The 22682-nt window shown below is 33.7% G+C and overlaps 1 protein-coding gene and 1 long non-coding RNA gene across 3 annotated transcripts; one reads left to right on the plus strand and one right to left on the minus strand.

The window, feature by feature from the left end:
- Positions 1-7727, plus strand: LOC120118540 (ran-binding protein M homolog). 2 transcript variants are annotated; one of them, XM_039138566.1, is made up of 10 exons: positions 6-442; positions 1416-1562; positions 1691-1783; positions 3393-3438; positions 3570-3646; positions 4233-4395; positions 4605-4673; positions 5670-5729; positions 6550-6645; positions 7252-7727. In XM_039138566.1, exons 1-10 carry the CDS (start codon positions 57-59, stop codon positions 7510-7512), a joined length of 1398 nt encoding a protein of 465 aa, XP_038994497.1. In that variant the 5' UTR covers positions 6-56; the 3' UTR covers positions 7513-7727. The 2 variants fall into 2 exon arrangements, with proteins under 2 accessions (XP_038994498.1, XP_038994497.1); XM_039138567.1 differs by lacking the exon at positions 5670-5729 and having other exon boundaries at positions 1-442.
- Positions 5150-22253, minus strand: LOC120118542. The gene is made up of 3 exons (XR_005515760.1): positions 22243-22253; positions 14723-14725; positions 5150-5287 (listed from the first exon to the last, which is right to left on the minus strand). It is a non-coding gene; the product is annotated as an uncharacterized LOC120118542 (long non-coding RNA).
- Positions 22254-22682: the final 429 nt, after the last annotated feature.

Below are 22682 nucleotides of genomic sequence, written 5' to 3' on the forward strand. Positions count from 1 at the left end.
AAAGGATAACTTAAAACGTGATTTTGGACTTCCCCTTTCTTAATCTCTTTGTAAAAATGAACTCCAGCCAGCGGAGCAACGGGAACAACAGCAGTTTCGATAGAGTAAGCCAAGATCTCGGTTTATACATCTTGGACCTGGCTCGGATCGGCTCGTCTAAGGCTCCTGTGGAGATGGAAGAGGATGAGGAGGCGGAACCGACTGAGCTCAACACGATTAATAGCTCGGCAGGGTTCTTGGTGGTGGCGCCTGATAAGTTGTCGGTGAAGTATACGGGCGTAAGCCTCCATGGCCACGATGTCGGTGTGGTTCAGGCCAATAACCCGGTTCCAGTGAAGCGTCTGGTTTATTACTTCGAGATTTATGTGAAGGACGCTGGAGTCAAGGGACAAATTGCTATTGGATTCACCAGTGAAGGCTTCAAGATGCGCAGGCAACCGGGGTAATATCGGGTTTACTTCTTCTTCTTTGTTTCAAGATACTGTTGTTGAAAACGAGTTTTAATTGGAGTACTTTTCTTTTGAACTAGTTTGCATTTGGTTGATGAAATGGGGAAAAACTGGAAATGAAGAAAAAAAGAAAAGTAATAGGGAAAAATAACCGAGTGCTTTTCAATTAGTTAACTAAGTAGCAAGAGGGAAAAAGAAAAGCAATGATAGAGTGAGAATTAATTTCATTGATGTTTTCTAGTTTTATCTGTTGATTTTTTTTTTGGCTCCAGTAGGTTCCTGGAACAGCCACCAAGAAATGAAGGGCGAGAAAAATGTTCACTATAGGTTCAAATTTATTAGGTGCAACTTAGGAAACATAAATCTTTTAATACTCAGTATTTTTCCTTTTACCTCTTTCTTGTTATCGTTTATTAGTACGTCTGATCGTGTATTTGCTTGAGAATGAAAAACAATGCATAAGAAGATTAAATCTAGTCTGGAAAAAGAGGAAAGGGAGTCGCTCTTAGTATGTGGACTTAGTTGAAGTGAAAGTGAATTGATCTTTTGTTATGCCTGTTGTTCTTTCAGTTCAACTGATTTTATGACTAGTTTTGATGAGAGGTTCTGAATATTGAGAGAAATGAATCTCCTTCTATGTCAAAGAAATGATCTTGTGTTGAGGGTCTCTATTTTTGGTAATTCAGTTCAATTGAGTTTATATCTTGTTTTGGTGAGAGATCTTGGATACATAGAGAAATGAATCTCCTTTTAGTGATTGGGAATGTGTGTGTGTGTGTTGGGGAGAGTAAAGAGAGGAATGAATTCTCTCTTTTAATATTGTGGGAAACACAAACTTTTTAAAGAATGAAAGAAATATAATCAGGATGAAAGCTTTTAAATAAATAATACATGTAAGAAAATTTTTATTTGTCATAACTTCTTGTACGTGCACACTAAAGTTCAAAGTATCCTTAACTGTGTCAGGTGGGAAGTAAACAGTTGCGGGTATCATGGGGATGATGGGTTGCTATATCGTGGGCAAGCAAAGGGAGATGCTTTTGGTCCAACATATACAACAGGAGATACAGTTGGTGGAGGCATAAACTTTGCTTCACAGGAATTCTTTTTCACGTAAGTGCAGTTCATCATGCACTGTATTTAGGAACACTTGTGGCTCAAATGTCTATGCTGCTTACATGTGAAGTTCTGTTCATTTCTGAAGATTCTCATTATTCTGTGTGCTCATATGTTGATGCCAGTAAAAATGGGGCAATAGTAGGAACTTTTAGCAAGGAAAAGGAAATGAACCGTTGCTTGTTTCCCACCATTGCTGTTCACAGCCAAAATGAGGAGTATGTTTACCTTCTTTTATAGTGTATTTATATGAATACTCTCATTTATATGTTGTTATAAGGCAGTAAGGCACCCATATTTGCATTTGGTGAAATATATTTTTGATAGGAATTGAAGGCCTCGTTAAAAACCCCCTTCTTGATTAAAGAAGCTTGTAGACGAGCTCCTTAATCAGAGGAAGGAGGAAAAGAGTACCTTAAGATTTCATTAAACAAAAGAAATTACATAAGATACAAACTTATAGTACCCCCACCAAAAACAAAGAACCAGAAAACAACCCTTCACAACAACACTAACTGCCTAATCACCTTAAAATAAGCTAAAAATTGCCTGAGATTATTAATACTTATTTCATGATAGTGACAGTGCCAGAGTCAGTTTATATGGCTTTAAGTTGGACAAGATAAAATTCTCAGATCTGAACAAAGCTTAAATGTGGCTTGAGCAAGTTAATAAATTATAAATTATCAAGCTGAAATGGAGCAAGTTGTTGCCAGACTCTGCTAATTTCTCTCTATTCCTTCCTCTTCAGTTGCATTTAAGTGATACATTGAGGTTTGTCTATAATGAATGAGAAGTGAGGGGTTAGTTATGACACCTTTTTTCCTGGCATTTTCCAACATATTGTTTGGCCTTTCAAAATTACTTTAAAGGTAAAATAAACTAAAAATTGCCTGAGATTATTAAAACTTATTTCATGATAGTGACAGTGCCAGAGTCTGTTTATATGGCTTTAAGTTGGACGAGATAAAATTCTCAGATCTGAACAAAGCTTAAATGTGGCTTGAGCAAGTTAATAAATTATAAATTATCAAGCTGAAATGGAGCAGGTTGTTGCCAGACTCTGCTAAGCTAGGTTACAGCCCTATCCTTGGGCAATTGGTGCACTATGTTTAAATCAAATATAACAAAATATTGTCCTTAGTCCAGTGGCTGTTGAGTTGGACTTCTTAGTCCTACTCCATTAATAATGGCATGTATATTTTTAAAAAACATGGCTTGGGAATGTTATAATTAGGTTATATCTTCGAGGGGAAATTTTGTGATTAATGCCAAAGTGGAAGATGTGTTATGGTTGTGACTTTTATATGAAAATGATGCTTATAGTGGTTCTGTTATTTGAAAAATCAAACAAAATCTTCTCATTCAGTAGTGCTAGTAGGTTGCCCTTTCTGGTGATTGTGTGCTGCCTTGGTAGTTAAAAGCACCTAAAATGTACTCATGATATATCTTATCTACTGACTTTTCCTTACTACTAGCATTCAGGAGCGGAACTTGAAATTTATTGAAGGGTTCCAAAAAAAAATAGATAGGGCCCAATAATATCTAATGATCAGTAACCACATAGTAGTATTTAATTTTTTTTTTCAATTGAGGGGGGGCAGTAGAACTTATTTTATTTATTTCCCAAATATATATATATATATATATTAATTAACATTAAAAAATAATTGGCTGGGACCCAGGCTACTGCTGGTCCCTACAAAGTTCCGCCCATGCTTGCATGGATATTTATTACATAGTTTCATCACCATGCAAGTTGTTGCTGAAGTGGTAATGATTTCAAGTTCTAATGAGATCCTTTTATTGTTATTTCAAAATGTGCAGGGTTCACGTCAACTTTGGGCAAAAGAAGTTTGCTTTTGATCTGAAGGCAAGTTATGCTTCCTTTTTCTGCCTATGTATATGGTATTCTTAATCTTAGTAAACCATGGTCCCCTCAGTCTGTCATTTTAAGTGGTTATTTAAATGTTTCTTTGATGTATCTTTGATGCCATATATCAGGAATGTGAAGCTCAAGAAAGGTTGAAGCATCAGAGGACTATTGAAAATATATTTCTACCTCCAAATACTAGTTATGGGTATATTGTTTTCCTTCTGCTGCTATATATTTTCTGTTCTTTTGTCCAATGCAGTTACCTATCGAATGATTTGATGTTTGTGGCTAAAGAAGTATCTGAATTATTTAAATCTAGGCTACTGTTCTGATAATGTAACAGTTGCTGCAAAATAGAAACTTGTCATCTATATCTAGGCGATGGTGATAATATTAATTGCATCTTGTTTGTTCTTAATAACTGGTCTATCTTCTGCCTCATTTTACATCACAGTGTAATAAGGCATTGCAGAAGTCTAAAAGGGTATTGAAGCACCAGAAGCGGTATGAGTAGAAGATAAAATATTAGTACTTGAAGATATACATGTCATACTAAATCTATAAAATAAAATCTTATGTGTGCAAATTACATGTGTTTGACCTGAACTTGAATTTTAATATATAATTTCTTCATTGTGGAGCTGTTGATTTTATCTGCTTCTCTATGGGTGGGTGTAAAAATCAACCTGAGAACTTATTGCTCTATCGCACTAGACTTAATAAGTTGTACAATATGGTGTGTTTTTATTCTAATATATATATATACACACATATATAATCTTGTTCAACAGACTTGTTCGTGCGTACTTGCTACATTATGGCTATGAAGATACACTCAATTCATTTGATTTGGCTAGTAAAAGCACTATCCCTCCTATCTTTATAGCTCAAGAAAATGGTTTTGAGGATCAGGATATCACGTATGCACTAAATCAGAGAAAGACAGTACGGCAGGTATGATTTGACGATTCACATTTTATATTACCATTATTATTTATGCTTTTTTTTCTCTAGAGGGGCTATTCCCTTAATTCACATTTCCTTTCCTATTACACAGAAAACATTTTTAAGCTTCCTTGTATACTTTCCTATTTCTTTGAGTCATCATGTTATTGTGGCTGTTCTGGTTAATTTGAAGATTTTTATTTTTCTTGCCAATGAAGCTAATCAGGAATGGTGAGATTGATGCAGCTATGAACAGACTCCGTGATTGGTATCCTCAGATTGTTCAGGTGTATACACGATTTGTCTACTATTGTTATATGCTATTAAATTAACCGTCTTTAGTGGACTGAATTATGTTGTTAATTATTACGCATTGGTGAAGCATGTATGTTTTCCTTCTAACATTATTCTAGGAAAAAAATATTTTGTTCTTTTAAGGCATCTCTCTCTCTCTAAGTTTCTTTCCATTAAGGTTCTATAAATTTTTGGCTTCAGCTTATTCTTCTTGTTTTCTTATCGAATCTAATTCTCATGGGGACCTTCAGGTGACCTGCATGAAATTTATAAGTTTTTCAATAAGATGGGCTTCACTTGTTGATATCAGGTCTGACATGCATTCTAGATCTGGGTCTTAGAACTAGATTCCAGCAAGGCTAGGGTTCAATCCCTGCACTTGCAAATTCCTGTTTCTGGTCTCACCTTGGTATTTTCCCCTACATTAATTATTCTTTTCATTCATTCTCTCTCTTTTCTTCCTCCCTCTCTTTGTACATCTGTTGTGGCAGATTATTTACTTATATTGGTATTTGGCAATACATTTATACACTGATGTGAATGAATTGGGTCCATTGGGGAAAAATTTAGAAAACACTTTCATGTTGGTATGGAATTGGAACAGACTCTGACAGTTTTACCCAGGAATACAGCTAAACATGTTAATGTCTATTGCATTCTATCCCTAGAACAAAAAAGAGGGAAGAATTGCATATTATTCTACTTTCAATGGGATCAAATTAAAATTTCCCAAGTTCTCTCCTCAAGCCTTTAAGGTTGCCTGGATATTAGTCACAACATTTGTGATTTACGTTATCTTGTAGCTTGCTACTGATTCTGTGATTGTTTTCAATCCTGCTTAAGTTTTAAATGGTAAAACAATGTTGTGGAGTGGATTTAGTTGAGCTGTGATAAGATTTTATTTTTTCATGGTCATTGCTCGATTTACTTGATATAGTTGGTTTTTCTGGATTGAGGCACAATTTCGTTGACTTACATGTTACATACAGGACGACAAATCAGCTGTCTGCTTTCTGCTGCACTGCCAAAAATTTGTTGAATTGATACGGGTACATATTCTATCCTCTTTCTAGTTAATACATCTTTTATTTTTACAATAAAATAAAATAAAAACTGATTACTGGAAAACAAAGATCCCTCAGGTTCTTAAAAACTGATGGAAAGTAGTTTAGTGGTTGTACATTGTCATCTATTTGATTTAGGTACATATTCTAGTTTTCAATAGGTTAGGGGACATATTCTGAATAGAAAGCCTACAAGAAATTCCATAATTAAATAGTTTTGTTATTCTAAATAACACCCCGAACAAAAATAAAATGGAATCACTCTATTAAAGTCAATACATTAAAAGTTCTTACCATGCCGACAACAATTGAAGAGCAGTAAGCTCCAAACCCAAATAACAATAACAATATAGCATAACACAGCCTGGCAGTTCTGTTGTTGACTTCATGTTATAAGTTTCTTATGCTTGTGTGCAGTATATGCCTGATAGTAGGATAAGTACAGTTGGTGATAAAAAGTTTCTATTCACATCTGACACGCGTAGGGTGCCCTGGGTTCTTAATTCTAAGAGGCCTCTCTTCCATTGTTGAATAGTTTTAGATTGGATGCCTATAATATAAATTTGGATGGCATGTTCATAACTGTATAAAAACATTGCGTTGCGTTCTTGATCTGGCTTCACAAAGAAGCCTGAAGTTGCAGGCCTATTGTAAAACAATGATAGCATGACCTTCGGACATTGATTCCTGAACAACATAGTTTTTCATTGTGTGTTTTTTATTGTATAGCGGTAAACTATATATCAGTTTAATTTATTCTTTGTTCTACTGATGTGGACGAAGAAGATGGCATATTTGTTTGTAGGTTGGAGCACTGGAAGACGCTGTCAAGCATGGAAGGATTGAATTAGCTAAATTTTTGGGGTTGCCTGAAGAAAATTTATTTGATGCTTTAGTGATGGTAATCATAGGAGAATTCATTTCTTAAAACTTTCTCTGGACCATTGATCTTTCTTCTAGAATGTATTAGATTATATTGGGGATGTGCCTTTTATTTGCTTTACTTTAAGCTTATGTTAACACAGCTGGGCATGTTTTAGTTCACCAAACTGCAAGTACAAGCTGATGTGATTTGTTTTTCATTTTGGTGCATTGTTTGAAGAACTAAGATTCAAGACTTGTCTTTTCCTGTTGTACTTGTTTTTAGGCAATTTTGACAAGCAGTTGGTCTGGTGTGCATGTCAAGTTTCTTGCATTTATTTCTGAGCATTAGTGTATGTCATGATGGGGCAATTTGGAGTTACTTTAGCTCCGACTCCAGTTTTTGTCTTGAAAAACTCTTGTTCGACATATACTTGAACATATTCGAAAAATTGAACATTCACGCATTTGACATATACCCATATTCAACACATACATAGATGCAGAGTAACTCGCTTATCTGTTTTTTACAGCTTTCTGGTATGCTTTAATTCCTGTCCTCTGGTTGATCTAATGTCTCTCTCACCTGAGAAAATTAGAACCAGATTGGCACCCAAAGCTAATATTGAGTTGGTTTTCTTGTTAGGACTGCATTGCCCTGCTGGCATATGAACGGCCTCAGGAGTCGTCTTTTGGATATCTTCTCCAAGAGTCGCGTAGAGATGTTGTGGCAGACACGGTTAATGCAATGATATTGTCAACAAATCCCAAAATGAAAGACGTGCGAGGTTGCCTACAATCTTATCTCGAAAGACTACTCCGGCAGCTAACAGCTTGCTGTTTGGAGAGAAGGTTGGCAGACGGTGGGCAGGGGGAACCTTTCAGTTTGTCTCGGCTCCTTAACTGATATAAATGTAAATTGCATCCCTCAGCTGTTCTTTTCTTTCTTTCTTTCTGTTTCCTGTTGATAAAAATTTCAAGTGGTCATGGTGTCTGGTTATACAGAGTAGAGCACACCCTTCCCCTTAGGTTTCCAAACAAAATGAAAATTGATTCTATAAGATGGGGTGTTCCGATATATGTTTGTAAACTTTTCTTCATAAACCTATCCTTCAAATGAAACGTTCCAAAAATTTCTGTTGCACAATTCGACTCCTGACCTAGGCAAAATGTAAGATGGCTGGTATGATTATGCTATAATTATGCATTAAGCCTCTAAAAGATTATTGAAAACAGAAGAACTCTGGAAAGCTTCTCCTTGTCTTCCCCCATGAAGTTAGCAACTTTCTCGGCGTCAAAAACTCTCTCTATCCCTCAACCACTCGGAATAATATTTTCCTTGCTTGTGCTCGACAAAGTCGGCTAAATCCGCAACGGCAGGTGAGTCCTGGGAGCCTTGTAAAACCCATCTGAGGGAAATCTCACAATTACAAGTTAACCCACTACTCTCTTCTATGCCCTTGAGCCTCGTTCGAGATCAAGTTCTGCGGCAATGAAAGACAAGGGAGAATGAGATTTCCCCCACAAAATATATACGTGATTAGATATGGGCATAGAATTTTATATTATATGGATAAACTCATGTATGTCTGTCTAAGTGTAGCATGTGATACGTCATATGGTCCCAAATTGGAGGATTCACACTTTGAAAATATGTCACGATTTTACTTCTAAGAACATTTGGAAGATAAAACTTTATAGATAAAATATCACGATTGTAGAGTTGTTTTGTGACATTATCTTAGTTTCTGTTTGGAATTTTTTATAAGAAATAATCGTAACATGAAAAATTTTGAATTGGTTTTAACAAATTGAGAAAGGGATTTTTCATCTGTGAATTTCATTCTTCAAAACCCATGTACCCATTTGATGATTAACGGAAGGATTTGATATGTTGGACAAGCTAGAGCTCGAGTTCAATTGGAAGGGGTAAGAATTCATTAAACTTATATCCATTTTTTTTAATTCTAGTATTTGGAAGCTTTAATATGATATTATGACTACTCATGGTTGAACTCGATAATTGGAGCTTTTAAAGAAGTGAATGATCTTCAAAATAAAAGGTGGATTAAAGACCTCAAAAGCTTGATTTTATATTTATAGTTTGGAATGAATATTAGTGATATTTCATATGTTCATGTGCTTAGCTCTTAACCGATTAAAATTGGTAATTGATATAGTTTGGATGTCTTGAAAAGTATAAAACATGTATACAAGGATAGAGAGTCCTTAACCTTTTTCAATGATATGGTTGAAACTAATAAAACAATCGATGTCGACATTTTAAGAACAATACAACAATGTTATTATTCCATTATATTTGGGTTAATCTGAAAAAATACAAGTGTAAGGATTAAAAGGAATACAATAAAAGTTTAAGAGTCAAAATAATTAGAGGATAATGGAGAAAATTTAGATGCACAATGGAAGCCACATTTAGAGGCAGGCACCGTCCAATGGAGCAACCGTAATGAGAAGCCACGTTACGTCATCTTTGAATCAGCTGTGAGGCCACCCACCTCCAACCTATCACTTTCCAAAGGATTCGGTCAAATTAAGTTGTAACTAACTCAACTGTAACCACCCAAACCCAACCACATATATCACTAACCACCTCAACAAAAGTGAAATTTTTTAAATTATTACTCCCTCCGTCCCATAAAAAATTATCTCTAGTTGACTTTTAAAAAATTAAAATTATTAAACTTTAATCTTGGTTATTTTAAATGTTTTAAATAATTAAATTTTATAAAATATATATTTAAAAATTACCTGATTGAAAATTTTTAAAATATATTTTTATCAATTATAAATTTTAAATAATAATTAGTCAAAATAAAAAAATTTTACCAAAAAAAGTTAATAATAGACAGTTTAGGGAGTATATAATTTATATATCTTATTTATATATTTTATTAATAGTTTATTTTTATTTATAAAGTTATATAAATCCATTTTTAATTTTTTTAAATTTATTTTCTTAATATAAAATATACATCTCAACCTTCGGTGGCGAAGCCACAGCTTAGTGAGGGTGGACACGTGTCTGTCCTGAAATCTAGGTTTTCTTCAATTAATTACTTATTTTACCGACAGTGTCCACCCTAAAATTTTATTTATACTCATCATATTTAAAAATTTTATACTATTAATATATGTGTGTCCACCTAAAAAAATATTTTTAAATCGACCACTAACAACTTCAATGTATAATTTGTTTCGTATCCAATATAGCAACATGATAACGAGTACTCTATTTGTAACAAGTTATTAATGATTTTTAGGGTTTACGGATGAGATTTGTCAAAGTAACAGTCAAGGTGGTGGGGCCATGGCATAATCAAGTAACAAAAGTAAAGAAGGCAAACGGGTAGATCGGGTGCGGATACCCCCTCCGCCATCCCCATACCCACCTAATATTTTTCAATTCACCACCCGTTCACCACCCATGATGGGTACAAATTTTCAAATCCACACCCGCCCACGCGGGTACATTTTTAAATCCATCTCCACACCCACTACCCACTAGCGACATACCCATCTAGACCCGCCTGACAGCAAACTAATGGGATGTTGGAGTTGGCTCCCAGACAGTTCGTGATGGGGTAGCAACGCATGCTTCAATTTGTCAGAGGAGTGGCTCTACGAATGTTATGGAGACAGATTGTAGGGAGCATGTAGTCACAGAGTTGGATTGTTGAGTTGCTTTCGATGATAATGATCATAGTGCGCCTAATATGGGTTTTGAGGGGCTAAAGAACATGAAAACTGCTGCTTTTGATGTTAATGCTTATAGTACAGCTAATTTGTGTTTGTATAGGCAGCATAGGCTAAAGAACATGGAAAGTGACGTGGTTAGTGAGATTATGGGTTTAATCAAAGAGCCGAATATTTTCCTAATTAAAGACCAGATTAAAGACTAAATATCCTTAATATTTGGTTAAATTATATGTTATATATTATACAATATTAAAATTTATAAATTAGTCTCTAAAATTACAACTAAATTCATTACGGTCCAAAATTTAATAGATATTTAGTTGGGCGGACAGATACGGGGCGGGTAATGCCTCAAACCCATTACCCGTCCACCACCCACGACGGTCGACGGATACCACTTTATAAATCTACATCCGTCCACTACCCACTAAAATTATACCCATCTCCGCTCTAATTAAAACGGAAACGGTGCAGAATCCACGAAAGTGTACCCATTTACCATTCCTAAACAAAAAGCGTTTACGTGTGATTAGAGAACTTCAGCAGTTAAAGCCGACCAAACCCTATCCTCAGTTTTCAGGTTTGAAGGAAACAACATTAGTTACAAGATCAACGACTCGTGTCCTATTATCAGGAATAGAGAAGGGGGGCCTTACGTTCCCATAAGCCAACCCATATATGTCGGCAAAATTATTTGGCCGACAGCTTTTGAGGACGTAAATTCCATATGTTGCATGCCATATCATCCGTTAATTATTTTTTTACAAACGTTTCACTTCTTAAGTGACCCTACCCTAAAAGCCTATCTAACTATTCTTGGAAATGATATTTAAAAGACCCTATTTTAGAAAATAGTTAAAAGAAACAATGTTGGGATGAAAAACCCATGAAAAGGAAAAGAAAGTATAGGATGACAGAAATAATACAAATAATCGTCTTTACTTTAGTATATCATGGATCTTGGTACTCAAAGATCCAAGGCTTCGATCTTTGGCTCTTTGCTACTTGTGGTTTTATCATTTAAATATATCGTTTTTAAAACTTTTTTATGAACACAATAATCTTTAAAAATTATTTATAAAGATAGTATTTATTTTTGTCACAAAAAATAAAGGTGTACCCTTTTAGTCGGTCGTACCTTTTAAAAGATATTTAATTAGATATATTTTTTTCTTACGTGACATCTCAATTTGAAATTATCTTAATTTACGTAAATAATATAAAAAAATAAACAAATCTTTCAAAAATTTCAAATTTCAAATTAAAGTATGATAAATTTTAAGAAAGCGCAAGAGATAAAATATATTTTCTCATCCAACACTGACCCTCCATCTTCCTCGTCCTTATAAAACTCCTCCTAACCACGATGAAAAAAAACTTATAATTAGGGTCTGTTTGTTTCTGTAATACATCAAATTTTAGTTAGTGATTAAAATATAAGTTTTAAAAGTTTAGTGTTTAAAGTATAAATTTTGTAAAAGTTCAGAGACAAAAAATGTAATTTTAAAAAGTTATATATGTTAGCCTGAAACTTAACAGTTTGGCCTAAAACAAAAAAAAATTGGTAATCAGATTTTCGGTATGGGATTTATGTTAAAAGTTGTAAAGCGTTAAATTTCGATATAAAAATTGAATAATTAGATCGAACCGGAATTTTACGAAAATTTGAAGGATGTTAGATAATGGTTGGAAATATTATTTCCATATTTTAGATCAGAGAAATTTAGCTCATGTTAGTATAATTTTTTAGATTTGGCCGAACAGTGGAATTTTAGTGACTAAAATGCAATTTTTGAAAATTGCATGGTTAAAGTAGAACATCAAAGCCAAGTTGATTCATCTTTGACTAATGAATATTTTAATGGAAGATAATGAAATGACATTTGGTAATTATCAAGTTTCATTAATGGTATTTTTGAGATTTCTCAATAATTGAATTTTAAATTCAATTATATTATATTAAGCCATGTGTTAAGGTTTATTTATACTAGAATAATCAAAAAATTAAACACATTTTCAGCTTCAAACCTTCTCCAAGTCGTGAGCTACATACCAAGGTAAGGGAAAATTTTGATTTCATTTTTAAGGCTAGATGATTGATTTTTGGACTAAGTTGTGAAATAGAGAATTAATCTACATGAAATTCTCTATCATTTGATATAAATATTACATGGTAATCATGCTTATTTCATGAGATTGGAAATTAGGGTTTATGTATGGTTTATGGATTTTGAAGAATTGATGAAGGATTTGTATGTTGTATTAAGCTTTGTATTAGGTTCAACCACACCTAAGGTTTATGAGAATGATTGAATTTTGATTCTATTTGATGTTGTGATGATTAGAATAGCATGACTTTGGTGTAAGGAAGTTGAATTCATGCTTGAAATTGAACAAAAAGTTTGCCCTATGTTCAAAGTAAGGTTCGACCAAGGGGAGAAAATTAAGGGGGAAATATTAAAAAATTTCCTATGGTCTAGAAATAATATTAGAAGTGTTCTATGTGATTTGGAGATCAATTTGGAACCTTGAGATAGTAAAAGGGCTAATATACAAGTTTTGAGAATTGTGGGATATTGTTGCAAGAATGTGATATTTGGGGTGTCCAATGTTAATTTTTAACATTGGAATGTTGGAATTTTAAGTTAGAAAGTTTATTGGAACCAAATTGAAAATTTTGGAAATTTAAAGGGTGGAATTCGAATGGTCCTATAAGTATTAGGATTTAATTGCAAGTTTATTGCAATGCTGGAAATTTTATTAGTATGCTGATTTTTTTGAATTTTAATATTGAGTTGGGGTTGAATTGCAAGTTTACCAAATTGGGTGGTTGAATTTGAAAAGTCTAAGAAATTTTAGGATGAAATTGAAAGTTTTTGAATGTTAAAGTATTGATTTGAGTATTTTATTAAGGTACTGGAAATTTTAGTAATTAATATGAAATGATCCTAATAGTGAAGGGCTATTATGAATTTAATGGAAAAGGTGAATTTTAGAAAGAATTCATAATTAGTGGCTTGATAATGCAATTGGAAAAAGTCGAGGGGTTAAAGTTGGAAATAAATATTTATGGAAGTTAAAAAGTATTTTGAGAAGTTTGAGATTTTTTATGAAAGCATGACTTAGTTTTGTATCGATTTTATTTTATAGACTTATATTTTTAAGTTTAAATTATGTTAGTTCGATACTAACATATAGTTTGAATATGCTATGTTATTATGTTACGTTGTCAGACTTCGATAAATCTAGCAACCTTAACGAATAGAAAGGAAAGGATAAAGCATGTGATTAGGAGTATCGCATAAAAAGTTCGATAGTGAGGTAAAGATGAGTGCAATTTATTTATTTAATTATTATGATAGAGGACGACTTGCAATAAGTCAACCTCGTATTATTATTTTCAAGTATGATTTATAATTTATAATTATGGATTATTTCCTTAATATTTTCATCAAGATTTATGAATGATTTAGGATATGAACTGCCAAAGTACTAATTTTATGATGATGTATTTTAAATGTTATGATTTTTAAGACGTTGATTACTAAATGGTAATATTATGATCTATAAGCCCACTGTATGTTGCATTGAGAGTCGCAAGTACATTTGGCATGCCATTAAGTTGAGTAAATTCAAGTTAAGTACAATACATTCGTATACATTATGTATTGCACCATTGGTGCTCATGTTATGATTGTACTTGGAGTGCATATTATGATCAGTTATGATTGACAATGTGGTGTGTCTAGTGCGCACCTTATGTTCTACTCACATACTTTATATTCTTTTAAATATACATTGGGCTTTGAAAATTAATTATGAAAGTAATGAATATGTTAAGTTGGCAGGAAATATGATATGATTATTTGATATAATATTGTTTATTATGATTGTTATAAAATCATGAAATAAGTTGAGTTTCAAGTTACGATAAAGAAATCGGCTTAGATATGCCGGTTTGAAAGTTTAACGCTTTATTTAAATTATTTTTAACGTTTTATTGTACTTATGATATTTTTATGTTTTATCTAACCTTATCTTATTACTACCTCACTAAGTTATACTTAGCGCGTGATGATTTTCATGTGTAGGTTCTGTTAGAGATAAGGACGTGCAGTGAGGAGCCTCACGAGCATCTTATTGGAGATCATCTACATTATCAGTATCAGTAAGACATCTTTGATGTTACTTTTGACTAGTAGTGACATGTATATTTATGTTATCAGTTTTTTTATCAGTTTTATTCTAAATGGTCTGTAATAGTAAATTAGGACCACTTTATTTTGACTAGATTAGTTATATTCGTATTTATGAATGAATAGTTTGTCATATTAGAATGATTTTAAAATCTAGTCGTGTTTAGGCAGTATTATATAGTTTATGAAACATCCCTAAACTATCTAATCACTGCTTGAAAATAGATTGGTTTTTCGATATCAAAATATTAATTTATGACTTAATGTGATTAAGGAAATAATTTTAAAGTTGAAATATGAATGTTTTAAAATGAAATAAAGTTTTAGGCATTTGCGTTCAATGGATGTTTGTTAGGTTGATGTGACATTTATAACTCGTATTTCGAGACGTATACGGGTCATGGGTGCTACAGTTTTTCTGTAATTGTTTTTTCGAAAAATGTTTTCCTCATTTTTCAATGTTTGGTTGGTGGAAAACAAATGATCAATGTAATTCATTTTCCTGGTCAACTGAATTTCCTTTGTATTTTCTGGAAAATGACTTATGATCTGTTATTTTGTAAGTCATTTTACGAACTTTTCAAGTTAAATCATAAACACTCAAAACATTATTATTTTATATATTTAATATTAAAATATTATTTTAGTATCATTTTAATAAAAAAATTAATTGTTAAATTATATTTATTGATAATTTTATTAATATAATGTTATATTTTATTGTTATAATTATTATTATTGAAACACCCCAACCCGTACCCGACCCGGATACGAGTCCAAAATGTCACATTGACTTTTTGAAACCATATTCTTACAAAATAACAAAACATTTGGACTTGTATTAAGAAAATACTATAATATACCGTTGAAATATGTTCGTTATAACAAATTTAAGGAAATAAACGTTTTTATGAATAGTATTATATGGTATGAATAGTGCTATGGACAGTAATGAATAATACCATGAACAATAGTGAATAGTACCGTGAACAGTACTGAATGCTAAAATTTTCCAGAATGTTATAGGGGTATCGATATCCTACTACAGTGTACTGATACCCTTGCTACAGTAATTTCGATCAACTTATATAAAACTTATAAAATACTTAAACTTTCATCACTTGAGAAAAATAATTACTTCACATTAATAAATACAATTAAATTGTTTTACAAAACCGATCAGAGTGTATCCAATACAATCCTTTATATTACATGCCAACTAAATTCTATATAACAAAATACATGTAATTCAACTACATTTATGATCTGATCTTCGGTAAGGAGAACTAACATGTCTTGTTCCTCTTTACTTCTCTTTTTGCTTTCCAAACCTACGTGTGAAACAATCACACGCTAAGTCGATGACTTAGTGAGGCATGAAAACATGTAACATTACTCTACTCATATCACTGCATAAACAATTAATATTATCATATCATATAAAAGCATATATCCTATCATATAATCATTGCATACATGCACGTATACTACCATTATCTTGACCTCTATCATTATCATTAACCAATTTATTATATGATCTTTCACTTATCATTTCTGTATATCATATAACACATAACATCATATAATTCATATAACGCATTTCATATCACCAAAAGCATATACATTACATATATTGTATTTATTATTCTCTCTTTATTAGCCCATGTACATTATTGAGAACTTAAGGTATTCGAGTACATTGAGGTTGAGCACATATATGTTGTCACCACAGCTCGTATAATAATCTGTCCATATGTTCCGAAGAACATAGGTAATATGTCCATATGTTCTGAAGAACATAGGTAAACTGTCCATATGTCCCGAAGAACATAGGTAATCATGTCCATATGTCCCGAAAGACATAGGTAATCCTGCCATATGTCATGAAGAACATAGGTAATCATGTCCATATGTCCCGAAAGACATAGGTAATCCTGCCATATGTCACGAAGAACATAGGTAATCCTGTCCATATGTCCCGAAGAACATAGGTAACCCTCGACTCTTGGCATGCCAACTATACCCCTAGCTCTCATATCACATAACATGGGCATTATTATTTATAACATTTCACATATTCACATCACTTATTCATATCATTTCTTTTATAAACACATATCTCTTTTTTCTGTCACGTATCACATGTACGTGTAATCATTGATCTTATATCATATGATTTTCTCGTATATTCTCATATCCTATTGCCAGGTATTTATTTCATATTCATATGTCATATAGTTCATATCACTTTTTCATATAATCACATAAACATATATATATCATATCTTTTCACATATATTTCCTAAATAACTCATATCTTATTCTTATATCATCATATATATGTCATCTATGTTCATTCACTTAATCTCTTATGTTTACACAGATCATGTAACGTATACAATAACATATAACACATATAAAAATATGCATGTACTCATATGCATATAATACTCATCCCAATAGCATGTTTGTATTCCTGGGTTCTTGCAATCGAATATTGGAAATAGACTCATCGCAAGTCTTATTTCCCTAAAACACCATATACATAATAACATGCACTCATCTTGGCCTTGCTTTGATTCAATCCTAATTCTTTGATTGTTCTGAAACTTATTTAGGCTCAATATCTACATAAACATAATTTTCGAGACGGTTATCAGAAGCCTAAACCTTATAACTTGATGTTAATAACTTAAGCTAGTTTAATGAACAAAAATTCCATTTTTCCTTTAGGGGGTATCGATACCCTCCCTAAGGTATCGATACTCTTATTACATTCTGGAATTTTTCGTTCAAGAGGGTATCGATACCTATTGAATGGGTACTGATACTCTTTGCCCAGAAATCACTATTCATGCATGAAAATTAATTATTTCCAGCTTCAATTCTTCATGTTTCATCCCTTTTATATTCTTAACTCAAATACACATACTTAAATCAATTTATATCCATTTATATCATCTTAAACCTCAAAATCCCATCTTTCATATGGAATCAATAATCATACTTAATTTTCAATATGTTCTAATTTCAATTCTATCACTTCATATATCTTAATTAAGCTGATGACAAGTCAAATTTAACTTCAAATTCAACTTATCAACTCTTTTACAGAAATTCATTTAAAAACCTCTTCTCTTTAATCTCTCATAACTTCTTCACCTTTAATTATAAGACAACTTAAGCTTTCCTTAAGCTTAATTATCATCTAATGATAAAAACTCAACTTAAATTTCAGCAAATAATCAACTAAATAAAAACTCACCTTTGCTCTTTGGGTTCACGTTGGAGAAGAAGAAGAATGAAGAGATTTCTAGAGAAATCTCTCAACCTTATCCCTATATATATCATTATTTTATTTATTTCTAAGTCAAATGACCATTTTCCCTTTAATTCCTTTGATAATTACTAATAACTTTCAGGAAATATTTCCAAATAAATCATTGAACTATTTAGTTATTCTACTTTTATCACAAAATTATGAAATTTTACAATTTGGTCACTAACCCGATATTGAGGATGTTACAATTATAATATATAACATTATATATTTATTTTGAAAATATATACTATACTATTAATAAAATTAATATTATTTATTAATTTGATAAAAACAATATTTTAAAATTATTGAATATCTAAAAATAGTCCTTAAAATATAATAATTTTATTTAATATTACAATTTTTAATATTTTAATAATATTATTATTTTAATAATTAATTAATATAATTAAAAATATATTATGATTTTAATAAGAGAAAATCGCCTCAGTGACCAAAAAAAAGTTATAATATACGATTTTAACCAACTTTTTTTGGATTTGCCAAAATGACCAACAAAATCGCAACGCGAAATAAAAATCGCAACGCGATCCCCAGAATCGCAAATCAGTTTCCAGAATCGCAAATCAGTTTCCAAAATCGCAACGCGATTCTTGAAAATCGCGATGCGATAGTACAAATTCGCATTGCGATTTTCCATAATCGCAACGCGAATATGAAAATCGCAACGCGAACACATAAATCGCAACGCGTATCCGTAAATCGCAACGTGTATCCGTAAATCGCAACGCGTATGGGTAAATCGCAATGCGTATCCGTATATCGCAACGCGTATCCGTAAATCGCAACGATAATACATAAAATCGCAACGCGTATCCGTAAATCGCAACGCGATATTTAAAGCGCCATTATAATCGCTACGCGTATTTTATTTTCAAATTACAAAAAGAATATTAAGACAAAATCCCGTAATCGCAACTCATAACCTAAAACCTAAAATCACAACTCAGTCCCATCTCCATCTCTCACTCTCTACGGCGAAGAAATCCGTCCCCATCTCCGAAGATTTCCGTCCCCATCTCCGGCGAAATCCCTCACAACCATTCACGGTCAGAAATCCCTCACAATATTCAGAAATGGAAAATCAACCTCCGAGGGTTAGTTTTTTTAATTATTTTTATTTTGAAATGTTTGCATTATTGTAGGTTTTTCATATTGAAACTGATGATAAGTTTACTGGTCATTTCAATAATAGATTAACCATTTCACTTAGATTTCATTTCGCGTTACGATTCTGTCGTTGCGATTTTCATTTCGCGTTGCTATTCTCTCGTTGCGATTTTCAAGTTAGTATTTGTCTTTGTCTTTGTTCTGTCTTTTGGTTGAAGTAATGCAATCCATTCAAGTTTCAATTTGCAGAAGAGTCGCAACGAGATAAATGAAAATCGCAACGAGAGAATGACTGTCGCAACGAGAGAATCGCAACGCGAAATGAAAATCGCAACGAGAGAATCGCAACGCGAAACCAAAATCGCATTGCGATTTTCATTTCGCGTTGCGATTCTCTCGTTGCGATTTTCATTTCGCGTTGCGATTCTCTCGTTGCGATTGTCATCTCGCGTTGCGATTCTCTCGTTGCGATTTTCATTTCAACCAAAAGACAAAACAGTGTTGCAAATTTTAGTTTCAAGAATAAACTACTACTTTTTATGTTTATTGTTTTTGGTATATCTTCACAGTGTAGTTTTTGGTATATCTAACTTGGTATGTTTATTGTTTTTGTAGAAATTTTTTTCGGCTCAATTGACCTTGAGAAATAAAGTCAGCCTGGCCACTACAATTGCAAAGAAGCTTTCACCTGCTCAAAGACAATTGTTTGAGGAAACCTGCTTCGGGCCATGGCTGAGAGTACAGCATCCGGGTGGAGATGCTAATTTGACCCATTTGTGGCTTCAGACCATGACATCAAATCTACCCGACAGTATACAACGTGGTGAGGAAGAGATATGGTTTCATTTTCCACCAGCGTATACTTGCTTTGGGCGGAAGGAGTTCTGCTTAATCACTGGTCTACGATTCGGACACGATGATGTAGGCCGGTACACTCGTCATATCGCCCGCCCATCATGGTTATCCCGGGTTTTTCCGGATGAGTCAATGGAGAAGCCGAACCTACATGTTGACGACCTGAAGAAATTATTTAATAAGAAAGCTGGTTTCACTCGGATGGAAGACGTCGATGTTGTCCGAGTATGCCTTCTACTACTTGTGTATGCCGGCTTTTTAGGCAGAGAGGCCAGACAACCTATTCATCGGGAGCTAATAATATTGGTAGAGGACCTGAATGCATGGAATCTGTTTCCGTGGGGTTCGTATATATGGAAAGCTACCTGGACTAAGTTGTCGTCTGCCTTTGATGACCGCAAAAGTTTGCGGGGCGATGGGTCCAAATACACTTTGTCAGGCTTTGTTTGGGCCTTTAAGGTAAGAATTTCTATATAATGTTTCTAAAATTATAATTAATTATTTAACAATTACTAATTTTGTTATTATATTGTTTGTAGATTTGGATATTCGAGGCTTTCCCCAGCATGCGTACATATGCAATAAAAACGTCAAATGATATTCCCAGGGCTATTTCCTGGAAGAGGAAAACTCTGTTGGATTGGGAAGACTTAATACCATATGCCACAATAAATAATGTAAGTTAACACAAATACTTTCATATAATATATAAACAAGTTATTAATAGTAGACGTTTAACTTTGTTTGAGTTTTTATATTTTAGGAGGCCAACATTCCATTACAAAGACTGACACCCACGGAGGAAGAGCTTGCCACTGATTGGTGGCAAGCTAGTCAGAATTTTTTTGATGGCACGGATGATGAGCAGCATCCACTTCCTCCAATTCGAGAGCCATCACCTCACCTAGAGCCATCACCCGATCGAACCGACTATACACCTCTAGAACGAGAGCCATCACCTATCCCGTCACATCATCGAGCCTCTTCTCCACCATCACCTCATGATAGGCGACCGGCAAAGATGCCACGACTCCTATCTCCCTGTTCTCCACCTCCACCTCAACGGGATGAGTCAAGGGAGTTACGTGATGAGGTCAATGCCTTGCGTGAGGAGATCGGTACTCTACGCGATAACGATGGTGCATGGCGTGTGGAGGTGTCAACTTTACGTGGTGAGGTTGCCGCTCTACGTGAGATGATAGTATCGTTGCAGAATGAGGTTCATACTCTACGCAACGAGGTAAGTTTAAGATTTTCCATATTTAACTTAATGATAAATTTACTCGTAATTTCACTTAGATTAGCCATTTCACTTAGATTGCTTAGTAAATTTATTCGGTTGCTGCCAATTCTGCTAAACTGTGTATTCTTTAACACTGTGAAATAGTATTTGTCTTTGTTTTGTCTTTTGGTTGAAAGTAAATTTGTTCGGTTGCTGCCAATTCTGCTAAACTGTGTATTCTTTAACACTGTGAAATATATTTGTCTTTGTTTTGTCTTTTGGTTGAAAGTAAATTTGTTCGGTTGCTGCCAATTCTGCTAAACTGTGTATTCTTTAACACTGTGAAATAGTATTTGTCTTTGTTTTGTCTTTTGGTTGAAAGTAAATTTGTTCGGTTGCTGCCAATTCTGCTAAACTGTGTATTCTTTAACACTGTGAAATAGTATTTGTCTTTGTTTTGTCTTTTGGTTGAAAGTAAATTTGTTCGGTTGCTGCCAATTCTGCTAAACTGTGTATTCTTTAACACTGTGAAATAGTATTTGTCTTTGTTTTGTCTTTTGGTTGAAAGTTTCAATTTGCAGAAGAAGAAATAGTTTACTTTCGCAACACGAAACTTAAAATCGCAACGCGAAACCAAAATCGCAACGCGAAATGAAAATCGCAACGACAGAATCGCAACGCGAAACCAAAATCGCAACGACAAGATCGCAACGCGAAACCAAAATCGCATTGCGATTTTCATTTCGCGTTGCGATTCTTTCGTTGCGATTTTCATTTCGCATTGCGATTCTGTCGTTGCGATTTTCATTTCGCGTTGCGATTTTGGTTTCGCGTTGCGATTTTAAGTTTCGTGTTGCGAAAGTAAACTATTTCTTCTTCTGCAAATTGAAACTTGAATGGATTGCATTACTTCAACCAATAGACAAAACAAAGACAAATACTAACTTCAGGGTATTAGTTTGAAACATATTTTTCTTTGTTATCTGATGCATTTTGTGAACTATGATAGAATAATGACTTGGGTGAATACAATGCAAGTTTGAAACATATTTGTCTTTGTTTTCACTGTTTAAATATCATGTCTGTTTATTTACTGATTTTTGTATTTAATTATTTAGCGGCCCGATAGAGTGGATGCTTTACGTCGGGTTATGCTTGCACGACGGAGTTCACGCATCAGACAGCGTGCACGTGCTATTAAGTCTCCGTACACCCCAATAGTGCGAAGACACCGCAAGAAGAAGCCCGACTCGCCTGTCATCCCTCAAGAGTCCACTCCTATCGTTGAAGAGGCCCCCCATATCATTCCTCGAGAGTCCCCTCCCACCGTTCAAGAGGCCACTGTCATCATTGAAGAGGTCCCTCCCACCATTCAAGAGCCCGATTCACATGGCGTCATATGTAGGCTTCTTGAGAAACCCTCTGACGTGCCGGACATGATGGATTCAAGTTGGCTCTCGTATGAGTTACCGGCCAGTACCATACCGGTATCTGAAGAGGAGAGGGAACAACTACCGGACACAATTTTGGATAACACCCTTTGGGCTAAGACCGCAGTTGATTTTTATCTACATGAGCGGAGCAAGGGGTGTTTCACTGACATATGCAAGCTCACCGATGATATCTTTTTG

This window comes from Hibiscus syriacus, unplaced genomic scaffold (assembly GCF_006381635.1).
Source record: "Hibiscus syriacus cultivar Baekdansim isolate YM2019G1 unplaced genomic scaffold, ASM638163v2 tig00110328_pilon, whole genome shotgun sequence".
Classification (NCBI taxonomy): Eukaryota; Viridiplantae; Streptophyta; class Magnoliopsida; order Malvales; family Malvaceae; genus Hibiscus; species Hibiscus syriacus.

What these genes read in the sequence shown, in the direction of transcription:
- LOC120118540 (XM_039138566.1), top strand. Translation starts at nt 57, where the DNA reads ATGAACTCCAGCCAGCGGAGCAACGGGAACAACAGCAGTTTCGATAGA. An exon ending in GTTCACAGCCAAAATGAGGA is followed by an intron (nt 1,784 to 3,392) that starts GTATGTTTACCT and finishes CAAAATGTGCAG; the next exon opens with GGTTCACGTCAACTTTGGGC. An exon ending in TATTTGATGCTTTAGTGATG is followed by an intron (nt 6,646 to 7,251) that starts GTAATCATAGGA and finishes TTTTCTTGTTAG; the next exon opens with GACTGCATTGCCCTGCTGGC.